General features: G+C 34.0%; 1 protein-coding gene across 2 annotated transcripts; it reads left to right on the top strand.

Moving 5' to 3' along the window:
* Nucleotides 1–2,128: 2,128 nt before the first annotated feature.
* Nucleotides 2,129–13,665, top strand: LOC142638642 (CBL-interacting serine/threonine-protein kinase 9). Of its 2 annotated transcripts, none has more exons than XM_075812688.1 (15): nucleotides 2,129–2,558; nucleotides 3,911–3,973; nucleotides 6,055–6,126; nucleotides 6,310–6,417; nucleotides 6,554–6,634; nucleotides 10,683–10,736; nucleotides 10,821–10,946; nucleotides 11,028–11,117; nucleotides 11,287–11,409; nucleotides 11,681–11,788; nucleotides 12,188–12,304; nucleotides 12,426–12,482; nucleotides 12,631–12,705; nucleotides 13,096–13,166; nucleotides 13,269–13,665. In XM_075812688.1, exons 1-15 carry the CDS (start codon nucleotides 2,373–2,375, stop codon nucleotides 13,294–13,296), a joined length of 1,359 nt encoding a protein of 452 aa, XP_075668803.1. In that variant the 5' UTR covers nucleotides 2,129–2,372; the 3' UTR covers nucleotides 13,297–13,665. The 2 variants fall into 2 exon arrangements, with proteins under 2 accessions (XP_075668803.1, XP_075668801.1); XM_075812686.1 differs by having other exon boundaries at nucleotides 2,198–2,558; nucleotides 6,235–6,417.
* Nucleotides 13,666–14,884: the final 1,219 nt, after the last annotated feature.

The following is a 14,884-nucleotide window of genomic DNA, read 5'->3' as shown; positions in this document are numbered from 1 at the left end:
ATTGGTTACTCCTAGTGAAAATAGCTATAGCAATAGTGGAGCTACTGGTATTGTGGCAGCGAGAGAACAATATCGAAGATGTGTTTGTTTTCTTGTTTGTTTAGAGAGTTTTGATTCATAGAGAATTTGAAGTCTAAAAAAAAGGACACGGTTATAATAGAAATTTTTTTCTCCCAAAGCCAAAACTTATCAACAAAAATCAATGAAACCTTGCTATAATATAAAAATATAGATGCACACAATCCAGCGACAAAACTTTTTTTCTTCAAATCTTTAAATTCACAAATGCCAAGAAGAGGAATAAACATAAGTTAAATCATCAAACTAAAGCTAGCCCAAAGCATACATACATACATCAACTGTAATGTAACCCTAGCCAAACAATATATGTGAGAATCTACAATCTACATTAGATTAAACCCTAAAAAGAACTTCGTTTTTTCAAATACAGTAAAATCCAAGAAATTGGAAAATTTAATTGTAAATTAGCATACCTTTAACCTTGATTCAATTTTTTTTTTGGCAGGAGGCCCAATCTCTAGAACAAAATTAAGAATAAACAAAATTAAGTAAATCAACAAACCAAATTTAAACACCTTAGTACATTTCAACTAATAAAAAGTCCTAACATAGAGAAGAACGAAGCCGAATAGTCTTGTGTGGCATAAGTCATGACCCCTATTCCTATACCAATATTGCCAAAGATTTCTGGCAATTCAGCCCTTATCCTATTTATTTTAATATCTAAACGAATTTGAATTCTTATTTCTATAGTAACTTGACTCCAACACAATAGGTAAATACAAAATTATGATATGTTACAGCTTTTGAGTGAGAGAGAGAGAGATAACCGGGTTTGGTAGTGTTTCAGTAGGATAGGTAACAGGGTTGCAAAAATAGAAACGGTATAAACTTGTGAAAGGTTATGTACTTTTTTTTTACTGATTTTTTGTTTTTTTATTTAAATAATGCAGATGTGGAGAATTGTGGAGAGATTAGAGATTTCGATTTTATAAATAAGTAAAAAAGTAAAAACTCATGATTGTAAGCAGTTAAGCCAGGCATTCAATAACTCTATTGCATAAATTTGATAAATAGAGGGATAAAAGAGAACCAGAGAATTATGTTTGAAAGTAAAACTTGGAAAATACAGGACTACTGTTTTGTAATTTGTACTTAGTAGCGTAGTTGCGTAGAATACGTTGTTCTTCAAAAACCATTTTGTCGTAGGCCATCGTGGGATTTGCCATTTGTAGCGTAGTTGAGTAAAATTCGTTGTTCTTCAAAGCCATTCCATTTGTGTGGTAGGCTTTGGTTTGATTTTTATGGTTAGAATTTTTGCTTTGATCACATGAACCACGCCAAAGAATTACTTATGCGTTTCAGCATTGCGTTTTTTTTTTTTTTTAAATTTCTTTTTTTACCGGAGTCTGGTGCACTGTTTCTAAGACATGAACCGGTAAATAAACAATTTTTTTTAGTTTAAACAGTATTTTTTATATTATTTTTAATTTTCAGTAAAAAAATAGTATCTAAATATTAATACAAACACTCTGTTTGTTTCAACAATGATGTTTTTTAGAAAATGAGTTATTTTCTAAAAAACATTTTCTATAAAACTATATCATTTTCTCATGTTTGGTAGCAACTTTAATTGAGTTGAAAAAAATTTCTTAACTTCCCTTATTTAGCTTGGTGTGAGATAGAGTTGTTTTCCAAAAAAATTTAATGGAAAACAATCTCTAAAAATAAGCCATACTTTTTATGTTGACCAAAAATAATTTTCTTTTGACTCATCTTTTTTTTATGCAACTAAACACTAAAAAATAAAAAAAATTATTTATACATTAAGTTTTTCATCGAAATAAACGGAGCGAAAATATAAACTCTTACAAAAATTACATACTTATTGTATTTAGAAAACTCACCAACCATATCCGTTACCAATCTCGTAATGGCCACATAATTTTGCTGTAGTTAAAGTCCCATCGAAATTTTTGTATTTATTTTTAAAAATGACTGATGTGACAAATTTTTATAAGTGCAATTTGTACGGACGTTTGGTTAATCATTATCTAGTGGGGGCCTCGCACGCGGCCAAAACGCGCACTTGAGGTAAGTAATAGATAGATAAGTCTTGGACCTCATGGTACAGTGGTCTGGTACCATATAAAAACGTTAAAACCATGAAGTATCATCATTTCATTTCATGGTTTATGAATTATGATATTTTGATTCAGTAACACTAGCATTTATCTTTTTCATCGTAAAAGTGTTTTTTTGCAAACAAAAGCGAAAAGCGAAGGGGAAATCCAAGTACACGAGCACACAACACACGATCTGATATTTGTTTGATCGGACGGTGGAGTGAGATGAAGATGAGCTCGAGAAAGACACCGGCGACGAGGACACATGTGGGGAAGTACGAGCTTGGTAAGACCGTGGGTGAGGGTAGCTTTGCCAAGGTCAAGTTCGCCAAGAACGTTGAGACCGGTGACAACGTTGCCATTAAAATCCTCGATCGCGAACAAGTCCTCCGTCACAAGATGGTCGAACATGTAATTACTCTCTTTTTCTTTTCTCTCTTTTTTTTGGTTCTTTTTTACGAAATATCATTTTTTTTTTCTTATCTATGCAAGTACCGTTACACCAAAAGATTTTTTTTTGGACTATTAAGTACTAAATAAACAAATTAAAAAAAAAAATGAATTGAGTAATTTTATTAAGGGTAGGATAATGGATGTTTTTAGTGTATTTTTTTATTAATAATTTTAGAAATTTTTTTATAACTATTTTTAAGAAAAGTATAAAAATGGTAAAAAGTTTCAGTTAACAAAATCTATTTTAATATTATTAATGAGGTGTAACAATTGTACGACTGTGGCTGCGCCCACATGTGAGTCTCTGGATAATTTGGATGCCACGTGTACGACATGTAGCCAAAGAGTGGAGTACATGGGTCCCAATTGTTAGATAGAGATAGAGTCCACTGACCTTTGTCGTTCACTGTGGTTAGTCTAGAAAGTTAGATAATTTTGTTAATTGACGATGCATTTGGAGAAATGGAGATACTTGTGTTCCAAACTTCTAATCATCTTTCATACCCAAAAAAAAAAAAAAAAAAACCTAATAATCCCTTTTCTAGTTTGTACTCTATTCCATTTCAGGATATTGTCCTGTTTCTAAAAATAAATAAATAAATTTACTAATATTCTTATTATATCTCTCTTTTATTTTCAAAATTATTTTAAAAAAAAACTAACAAATATTTAAAAAATCAATTTAATTAGGACACTTTTTTAGTTGCCTCAATAAGAATAACTCTTTTTAAAAAAAAGTTGATAAATTTATTTAAGGGTTTTATTGTAAATTTATACATTTTTATAAAACAGACAAGATAATAAATGAAGTTCCTTTAAAAAGTTTCAAAAAGGACAAACAAAGTGAGGCAGAGGGAGTAATAATTTTCATTAAATTAATATAATATGTTTACCTTATGGTGGACAGTTCTTTTTATTAGGGTCTGTTTGAGATCCGCTTATTTTACTAAAATTGAAAACTTTTTATTGAAAGTATGGTAGATAAAGGTAAAATATAGTTGAAATAATATAATGACACTCATGAATAGTATCAAAAAGTGTAGTGTGACCTATGAATAGTATAAAAAATAAGCTGAATAGGAAAATAAGCCGGCTTTTTAATCTGGAGCCAAACGCACCCTTGGTATCATTCTTATTATTTTCAGTTTGATTGAAATAAAGATTGTTGTATTGCATTTCGCATTCCATTTGCTTCGTGATGTTAAGCTATAGATTAGTGTTGTATCTATAATTGATTACTTTTAAACCTGGAGCAAAGGGTCGTTTAATTTTTATTTTGTTGTTGTTGTTGTTGATGCTTCTTCTGGCAGCTAAAAAGAGAAATTTCGACAATGAAGCTGATCAAGCATCCAAATGTTGTTAAACTTTTTGAGGTAACGATCGTCTCTTTTTCTTTTTTCCAATTAAGCTCATTTCTAATATGTTTTGTTTCAATAATGTGCATCATGGTTTATTCAAAACCATTGTGCATCCTTGGTGTGGTGGTCACTTCACAAGTATAAGTACGTATGGGGTGTAGAAGGGAAGGGCTGGGGTTTAAGTCTTTAAGAGGAAACTTCATACAGATATATGTTTATATTATGTTAGAGTAGAATTTCTATCTTGTATTAAAAAAAATAAATAAATTATACCTAATACTAAATTCTAGCATAACCAGCTGGAGACTGTGCCTCATGAAGTGGAGGTCACTGTATAAACAACTCTTTAGTCTTTTTCTTCTCTTTAAGGTCAAACGCACTCATTAGAAAAATGAAAAAATGACTTCATGTTTTACTTTTATGTCATTTTTCAATAAAACATTGGAATTCTAATTGAATGGCAAGATTTCTACCCAATTAATTGTTAATTCTTTACATAATCTCCTTACTTTATGAGGAAATAGTGTTTGAAGTTAGGTGTAATAGGTGGTGGTAAAGTGGGTTGTAATAGTATAGGTGTTTGAAGTTAGGTGTAATAGTATAAGAATTGCATGATGAAATAAGTGAGTTGATATTTGGCCTATAGTACTTTCATAAACAGAGTCAGGAAAAGTATTTTGAAAAAAATCATAGTTGAGGAAAAATAATGAAGAATATGTGCAACAACCATATTTTTGCTCTCTCTCTCTCTCTCCACTTGATGCTAACCGAAGTAGGCCTTTAGAACCATGGACTTGGTGTCAAATGGTCTAAGAAAGCATTTAAGCATGTGTTCCATTTATTGGCTAAGTATTGTCATTAAGTGTGTCTGGAAGTTTAGAGGGAGAGGAGAGCAAAGAATAATGGCATGTTTGGATGTTTAAAAAAAGAGGGGGAGTAGAGTAGAGGGAAGGGGAGTAATTCAATTACCTTGTTTGGGAGTTTTTTAAGGAAGGAGGGGGAGGGGTTTGGAGGGGTTTGAAGGGGTTTTAACTACCTCCAACCCCCTTATTTTTAATTCCTCCAAATTGGAGAGATTTGGAGGGAGAGTAGAGCACATAAAATTATTTATAAAGTAAATTACCTAATTTACCCTTATTGTATTTATAAAATTACAATGTTGAAAACAAGGGGAAGGGCTAATTACTCCCTTCCCCCTTACTAATTATAAAAACATCCAAACAAGGTGGAGGGTAATCATTCTCCTCTACTCTCCTCCCCACTACTCCCCTCCCCTCTACTCCCCTCTACTCTCCTCCCTCTCTAAACTCCCAAACAGGCCATAAGGGAGGGAATGAGAGGAGAGGGGAATGATTACCCCCTTCCCCTTATTTGGATGTTGTAAAAATTAAGTAGGGGGAAGGAGAATAAATATCCCTCCCCTTTATGTGGATGTTTTTAAAATTAAGTAGGGAAGGAGAAGAGAGAGAAATTATCATATAAAATGACACTTAGGACCAACTTTTACTAATTTTAGAGAATCATAAATAAATTGACATCATAATGGCAAAATGGACAATTATTTATTTATTTTTAATATAAGTGGAATTTCCCTCAAAATTCCTCCAATTTAGGGGAATTAAAAAAGAGGGGTTAGGGCCAAGAGTGTTGTGCTTAATTGGTACCTCCAAGTGTTTCCAACTGAGACATCTAGGGTTCAAATTTTCCCACCTCCAATTACTGAATCATATAAAAAAAGAAAAGAAAGAGACAGGTTAGGAGGAGTAAGATATCCTTCCCCCCTAAAAGACATCCAAACTAGATTGATTAAACCCATCCCTTTTTATCTACTCCCCTCTTATGAGTCTTCTCCCCCTCCATCCAAAGCTTTAAATGTACAGATTCTGTTTTGGGAAGGCTATGGATAGAGCATATTCCTATGATAGGAGTTTTACTATTATAACTGAACCAATGTATAGCATATAGCTCAACTATAAGAGGGTGGATTGTAACAAAGGACATTGAAAAATAATATGCAATTTCCTTCTCCTTGCACTATTTTAAGTAGGACACTTTCAATGTGTATGTTTAAAATTATCTGTGTTCTGCATGCATAGGTTATGGCAAGCAAATCAAAGATCTACATCATTCTCGAATTTGTTGGTGGTGGCGAGCTCTTTGACCAAATAGTAAGATCTTTTTTTTTTGGAGCGTTATACTTGGATTATATTACGCATTCATTCAATGGTACTCATCTTTTGCGGTCATATGAACCTGTACTTTTGCGTTCATGGAAGTGTAATCACCAGCCAGTGGGCGATATTCTTCTATTTACTCAAAACAGATTCCCTCATAGGCTCTTTGATTCTCAGGCCAAAAATGGAAGACTTAAAGAGGATGAAGCGAGGAAATATTTCCAACAGCTCATTAATGCTGTAGATTACTGCCACAGTAGAGGCGTGTACCACAGAGATTTGAAGGTTTGCCAAATTTCCTACCTTTCCACATAAAGTTACTACTTATTGAGCATTTTCAGGGATGGTGTTTTTGTTTCTTGGTAATTAATTCAATCAGGCTTTGATTGATCATTAATGTACTATGCTGCATCTTTTGCAGCCTGAGAATCTTCTTCTGGATTCATATGGTGTTCTTAAAGTTTCAGATTTTGGATTAAGTGCATTTGCACAGCAAGTACGGGTGAGTGGCATTCAACTATTGCCAGGATCTTTAAGTTTATTTCATGTAATAGTAGCCTTTTTAGGTTGGTTTTGAATTCCATACAAAGTTTTTATATAAAAAAATTCCATATTAAAGTTGCTGATATATTTGAAATCACACTCACGCAAGGAATGCATTAAACAAACTAATAAGAAGCACTGGTTACAAGCCTGTCAACTTACAAACTGAAAGAATCTAAATCCAACAAAGACAAAATATCGGAGGGAGTTACAGAATACAAAATGAAATTCTGCTGCTGGCATCCTGACTTCACGAATGATTCAGCACAATTTCTAGCTTTAAAATATGTTTAACCCAATGCTGAGGAAAGCTGTTAAAAGTTCCCTGCTGTCCGATAGGAAGCCAAAAAAGTTTCTGTTAGAATTCTGGTTGTTTAGGATCATATCAAGCACGACTTTTGCATGTAATTTTACTTCAATAGCGTTTATTCCTAGATGAATGGCTGACTGAAGACCATCCCTTAATGTCCAAATCTTATCCATGACAATGGTAGTGACACCAAGCCTGCCAAACAACTTGGCAGTTACTTATAATATATCCCGCACCTGCTATATCAGGGTTACCACAAAAATCACCATCAGTATAAAGTTTGAACCAACCTTGGGTTATTCTATTCAAGCCTGACATAACGAGAAATACTGGAATACAGACCATCTGAAGATCTTTGTTAGGCTGAGCTTGCTGAAAAATGACTCTGATGTGGTGCAACCAGAAGGTCCAAACTCCAAACGGAAATAGAAATGATACCTTTCTGATACATATCATCCCTTTGGTATCCAAATTTGGTATTGGGGCAGCAGTTACCCTTTAACCAACCATGAATGCTCAAACTAAATGAGTGAATAGCCACCGGGGGTATTCCTTTCCCAGTCTGTTACAGAACACCCTAGTGTCAGTGCAGTCCCTTAAAGAATGCAAAAGAGACTCAGAGTGGACAGGACACAGGGATATTTAGGCCTTGTCTAGAAAGCACTTCTTTAACTGGTACGCTGTTATGCCTTCTGTTAAAGATTGAATGTTTTCTTGTATACAAGGGACCGCCTTTTGTATAGGCAGAGTATTTGCTATACAAGTAACAGGAGTGCAGTATAAGTGGAGTACAATAGTACAATAGACTCAAAGCATGTTGGGCTTGTATTCTAACATGTGCAAAGCTGGAAAAAAGACTTGGCATGTGGATCAGCTTTCATTTTCGAGAGCTAAGCACCATGGGAGAAAGCTTTGATAAATGGATTTTTGACCCTTCGCTATATTAAAACACTCTTAGCATCAAAATTTACATCTATAGATGGTGCCCATATCCACAACCAAGTAGGAATTGCTTTTATAGCTTGGACAATATTGAAAGGGAGAGAAGAAGATAGGAATCCCAAACTACGTCTTGCAGGGGAAGCACTATCAGCTACCCTCATATTATCCTCTCCTAAATTCAAAGGCCCTTTGATCAAACTTCTCAAAGAACCACCTTTAAGCGATCATTCATGCCAGGAGCTAATATATTTCCACTCCCAATAGGCTAACACACCTTCAGAAAAAATATTGTACCTGTATGAGTCAAATTAGGAAGGAAAAGTAAAATGATCGTTATAATTAATTTCTAAGTTATGGGAAGGGAATGCTCAATGGAAGATCTAAGCAAGAGATCAAAATAAAGACTAATAAGATTGAAGTGAATAACAAAGGTCATTATATTCTCTTTGGCATAGCCAATGAAGATTTTTACAAGTTAGGATTTACACTTCACACTCTCTCTCACTTTGTTGTTTTTTCTTCCCTCCATTCTAATGGGGGAGGGGTCCTATTTATTCAAGTTGGGATTTTCTCTCTTTGATCTTTTGTGTGGTGGAGGAGTGGGGAGGATGATACTTAATGATCAAAGGTCTCCTCCCTTCTTTTGAGGAAGTAAGTGGGTGTATGAGTGGAGGGCACTGTCCTGACTAGTCATTCAGTAATAAATGTGGCCTGAACTGGTAGGTACGGTCATTTAATGTGGAGGTAAATGTTGCTAAATTTAGGCGCTACCTTTTGAGTCCAAATCTTCTATCCCACTTTTTCTGCTCCACTCTATACTCCACCAATAAAAACTTGCCACGTATTTACCTAATTAATTAAATACTATCATTATTGACTTATTAATGCTACCTTTATTAATTAATAGTAGTATTTAATTAATTAGGTGAATACGTGACAAGTTTTTATTGGTGGAGTATAGAGTGGAGCAGAAAAAGTGGGACAGAAAATTTGGACTCCTACCTTTCTTGGTTTGTCGGCTGTACTTCTCTGTTGGTTCTCAAGTACTCCTCGATTCTTCCTCGGTTAGATTGTACAATCGGTAGTGGGCCAAGGATAAGATTCTCCTTGGCCATGTGCATAAAGAGGGAGAGAAGCTCCTTGGTGAACTGGACCTTGCTTCCCAGTAAGATCCCCTCGCTTTCTCCTCCTTCGGTGCCTGACTCGTTCCTTCTACAACTTCCTTGGGCTGGACCTACAACTTCCCTTTCTTCTTTTCTTACTCTTGCAGCCTTTGGGTCCATGGGCCTCTTGTAGTTATTCCATTCCCCACATTACCCACAGCTGGCCAGGTGATAGAGATGGGGAACCCGTTTAGATTATTCGAATTTAGTCTACCAACTTTTCTTACTTATTTACAAGTACCCGGGCTCAAATCTTATCTTTTTCTTGTTCCAGCTTCCCATTGAGTTTGGCTAGAAGAGCGATATTTTTTGCTCTCCTGATTAAACTCCCAGCCCTCCTTCCCCTTAGGGTTTGACAAGTATGCTCCAACCAACAAGATGAATTGTTTTAAGCTCCTCTGAGGAGCCCCAGAGGAAGTTCTTATTAAGTTTATTGAGATTATTGCAGTCTTTAACTGGAAGAGCCACTTGCATAAATATTTTGGAATGGGGAAGGTGACATATTGGATCAAAATAGTTCAATAGCAGGCTCTTTCTGACGCCTAACTGAAAAATAGTTTATAAATAGGGGATAATCTGTGGCAATTGAGCTCTATCTCATTTAGCACCTTCTCCCTTATCAATCCTAGGTGGAGGCTGAGATCTTGGGTTTAAGACCTATTGGGTGTATGTGTAACTTACCAATTAAAAAAAAAAAAAAATAGGGGACAATTAGTCATCAAGGATCAACTACTGTAAGAATATGTTACAATGACAATGACCTGATTACGAAAGAGAGGAACTAGTCTCAGGGTTGGGGTTTGGGTACGTTGGTTGAGGAGATGGACTTTGGTAGAGGTCATAGGTATTCTTGAATTTGAAAACTGAAAAAATATGTAACTTTAATTGTGTCTAACTGATTTTATTGAAGCTAGCAAGACCAATGTAGTTCAAACACTTATACCATGCTTTGAATTTATAGGCTTCTCACATTGTCTTATTAACTAAAGAAGAGGGCAAAGAGGTTCCACAAATCGCTTGTAAATGTCTACTAGCACTACTTTTATATGGTTCAGTGTGCCACATAAAGACCTGTTTCCATTTTCATTTGATTGGTTAGTGGCAGATTGGGATTGCTTTAACTCAGCCTGTACTATCTCATTTAAACTAGTGATTAGGCCAAGTTTGGAAACATATTCTCTACATTGTTATGATAAACTCAAATATTTTCTACATTTACTCGGTCAATTAACCAATTATTAAGTTGAGTTGCCCAGACCTGTGAGCAAGTTGAGGTTTTAGAGTTTTGGATGGTGATTTTAGTTTTTGAGTTGATTTATAAGATTTTGAGACCCTCTCATTTTTAGTTTCTGTGTTTTAAAAAGGCTTCACACTCTCATGAGTCTCTAGTATTTTTTTTCCAATTTTTTACATTAATTTCTATTTGAGTTACACAGAATTATAAATGTTTCAGTGAAGATGTATGTACCTCATCTGTAAATAGAGCTCACCCATTTGATTTTGTTAGTGGAGATTGTACATTGCTTTTCTACGGAAAATGAGAAATTTTTTTGTGCATTGGGGAGACCTTAGCTACTTTCTCCTTACTGCAGGAGGATGGGCTGCTTCACACTGCCTGTGGGACCCCCAATTATGTTGCTCCCGAGGTATCTACCTACAACTTTGTAAATAGCAGAATGATTTTGTGCAACTCTATGTTTGATTTCTCTCATGTGATATTTTTGTTTCAGGTTCTACATGATAAAGGTTATGATGGTACAGCATCTGATATTTGGTCTTGTGGGGTCATTCTCTTTGTACTTATGGCTGGGTACTTGCCATTTGATGAACCAAATCTCATTGCTTTGTATAAAAAAGTAAGTCTTTCCAGATTTTGTATCCTCTTTTCATATGATGAAATCTGATTAAACTCATCAATGTATTGATATGAATTTCAGATTGCCAAGGCTCAATTCATGTATCCATCATATTTTTCACCTGGTGCAACAAAACTGATAAAGCGTATTCTTGATCCTAACCCTCTTACAGTGAGCTCCAAACCCTTTACTGATTCAGAATTTATTAATTAATGAACGTTTTCCTGAATTTTATTATTCAGGAGCATTGTTAGAATAGCAAGGGTATATGTAATGTTTAATATGGTGCATTCATAGCATTCATGCCTTTTGTGGTGTATACGGTGGTGCTTTATTTCAGCGGATAACAATTCCTGAAATCCTGGAAAATGAATGGTTCAAGAAAGAGTACAAGCCAGCATATTTTGAAGAGGAGCAGAATGTAAATCTTGATGATGTAGATGCTGTCTTCAATGACTCGGAGGTGAGATGATTTAATCTTGTTTCTCTTTTATTTCTCAGTCAAGATGTCTGGTTAATGTGCCAGTTACTGACTTTTCATACAGACTGTTTTTCTGTCATTGTTTAGTGGTACTGATAGAACATCCATGTCCCAGTGCTCAAATCTTGACACTGGATATTACTTTGGTCTCTTACAATGGGATTGTAAACTAACAATCTAGTCAGCCCGAACGCATTGATATGAGGTCAAGTTTACCTGAAAATTTATATATATGTGTGTGTTTATTATGCAGGAACATCTTATAACAGAAAGGAAGGAGAGGCCTGTATCCATGAATGCTTTTGAACTTATATCTAGGTCCCCAAGTTTCAATCTTGAAAATTTGTTCGAGAAGCAGATGGTATGTATATCAAAATTTCATTTTCTGGTTATGAATATTTCAAATATGGCGTTATGGGAAATTGATATCTCATGGAGCACAGTTTGTAAGATTGAAATACCAACTGTGTGCCAAACTGTTTCTCAAAAAAAAAAAAAAAAAAACTGTATGCCAAACTAGTGCCTTGGGATTTTGGGTTGACTGTTTCCAATCAAGAGCTTGTGTTTTCTAAACACATTGTGGTGACTAATTTTATCTAACCACAGACCAAATCATTCTGAACCTTAGTAGAACATGTTATTTATTTGTTTGGGGTGGATTTCATTTTCTGTGCTGATTTCTGTTATATTTGTTACCGATTGCTATTATTGCTGCTAATAATCCCCTCGCTTTTGTTTGATTATAAATTTATCTATACAGGGTCTTGTGAAGAGAGAAACCCGTTTCACTTCCCAGTCCCCAGCGAATGAAATTATGTCTAAAATTGAGGAAACTGCTAAGCCTCTTGGCTTTAATGTTCACAAACGAAACTACAAGGTAACATTTCTTGTGTTAGATAGGTTGATTGGATTTGCTTTGTTTCATTTGCTGTTTTATGTCCACGTTATACAAGTTTAAAATTCCTGCGTATGTCTTTCTAAATTTCCAATCATTCCAGATGAAGTTGCAAGGTGACAAAACTGGAAGGAAGGGCCACCTTTCTGTTGCAACTGAGGTACTGAGTTATTCCTTAGACATTGAAGTTTAAAAATATTGGAGGCTGCCGCTTATAAATTTTGAATTCTTGTATAATTAGTAATTCTCAAATTTGACTGTACCATGTCAAAATACTTTCTGTGCAATTGATTTCTTTTCAATTTCAGGTGTTCGAGGTGGCTCCCTCCTTGCACATGGTGGAGCTGCGAAAGACTGGAGGTGACACACTGGAGTTTCACAAGGCATGTAAACTTTTTTTCTTCCTGACTTTGGTTGGTTGGTCGGAAAGTGTAGAAAACAATGGAAGTCAAATGATCTTTTGATTCTTGATTTTTCATCATTTAGAATCCTGAATCAACAATAACTGCTGCACACAACTGAATCTAATACAACTAGTGGCTTTGTTTTGTAGATTTTCTAAAATTTTAAGTAATTAAAAAATGAGTAAGCAAACATGAGCAGAATTTGCTTTACTTTACTTTTTCCTCTATTTATTTCTAAATTAAATGGAAGGTTGATGTTACATTTTTTTTTTTTGGTAATAAAAGGTTGATGTTACATACTAACATGTTTCAAGGGCTAAGGTTCACTATTTTAATTCGTTTCTTGTCAATGCTCTGACCATATGGCAGTTCTACAAAAGTTTCTCATCAGGATTGAAAGATATAATGTGGAACACCGAAGAAAATACTGAAGGATTGAAGTAACCTCTCTCTCTCTCTCTCTCTCTCTATTTGTGTGTGCACTCTCTCTCCTTTGTTGTTATGAAGAGCACCTATATTGACTAAAAAAATTGTGTACGCAGATCACAAGACTCACAACAGAAGTCCTGACCATTTAGCCTATTGTGCGTTTATGTCTTTTGAGTACTGACTACCAACCATGAATAGTGATCCATGGAAGGTGTTTATGTTTGGAGAAAAGTAGAAGGGTGTCTCCACTTATGCAGTTTGAAAAGGTCCTTTGTAATACGAAAACAAGCCGTCAGAACTAGGGTCTTGGTTTGGGTTTTTTTTCCCCTACGAGAACTGAAACCAGTCCCTGCGAACTAGGGTATTGGTTCTTTTTCCTTTGTTTTTCTTTCAACTATTTTGATGATTTGAAATCGGGTAAATTCTTTTACAAATTGATACAAGAATGAAGAAGTGAGAAAGCTATTTCTTGTTTCAATGAAAAACGAGACATTGGAACTTTTTGTGATTTGTTGCAACTTGTAAGAGCATTCGCATCCCATGGGCATAATTTCTCTATTTTAATCTACCAAATAGTCACTTTTTCTACTTTAACCGTTCAATTTTAGCATGTCCTACATCTCATTCTCTGAGTTTATTTATAACAGCTTATTTAGTTGAAATTAAAATTTTTTTTGCTGAAAGTATTGTAGATAAAACTAAAAAGTAGCTAAAATAGTACAGTGAGATTCATGAATAGTACCAAAAAGTGCAATAGAACTTATGAATAGTAGCAAAAATAAGCTTAATAGTGAAAAAAATTGACTTTTTAAGCTAATGTCAAACACACACCCTATTTTGCAATACATTTCATTAAAACAATCCAAAATAACTCAAAAAAAAAATTAAAAATCTCAAGCAAATCACTTATAACCCACCCCAGCCATTTGTTTTTAACAATGATTCACAACCTAGGAGGTTGTTTTTGTTGTAATTTGGTTTGCAAAAATATAATGAAAATTTTGTAGCAATATCAAATATAAATTGTCTTTCTCAAATGTCTGCGGCACCTTTATTATATACTAGTGGATGTACCGCGCGATGCGCGTGTTTGTTATTAGTTATTCTATAATACTCATATGTGTTATAATGTTTGAAAAATTAATTTCGATTATGTATTATACATCACTAAAATATAATGAATGAAAAAAATTGTAACACAATATATCCATAAGTAACCATAATTAATTAGACTTTAAAAATATCACTATATGCCCTTTTATGTTTGATCAAATGTACATGTATATTTAGTTCTTACATTTGACTATTTTCAATATAAATTTTTTTATTATTTCCTTTTCTTTTCTTTAGAAGTATTTTTTTTTAAAGAAAACACGTAAACTTTTGAAGGCTAAACATCTAAAATTTAAGGTTTATAATTTCTAATTCTTAAAACTAAATATACATGCCAAGAGATTAAAAATAAAACAATAATTGAATAGGGAAATATAAACTTATACTATTTCGTATCTTACGTTTAATTTTACTTACATCTGAGTACTTTAATCACTCACAAAGATTAAATACTTTCCAAAAATATAAATAAAAACAAAAAACACATACTTTTTAGAAATCTCATATGTAGTGAAAAGATTGTATCAAGCTTTGATAGTGTTGTTAATGAGTTTACTTACGTCTGAGTACCTTAATCACTTACAAAGATTAAACACTTTCTAAAAATATAAATAAA

This window comes from Castanea sativa, chromosome 6, assembly GCF_040712315.1.
Source record: "Castanea sativa cultivar Marrone di Chiusa Pesio chromosome 6, ASM4071231v1".
NCBI lineage: Eukaryota > Viridiplantae > Streptophyta > Magnoliopsida > Fagales > Fagaceae > Castanea > Castanea sativa.
The sequence above is the reverse complement of the archived record's forward strand: the minus strand, read 5'-3'. Positions and strand labels throughout refer to the sequence as shown.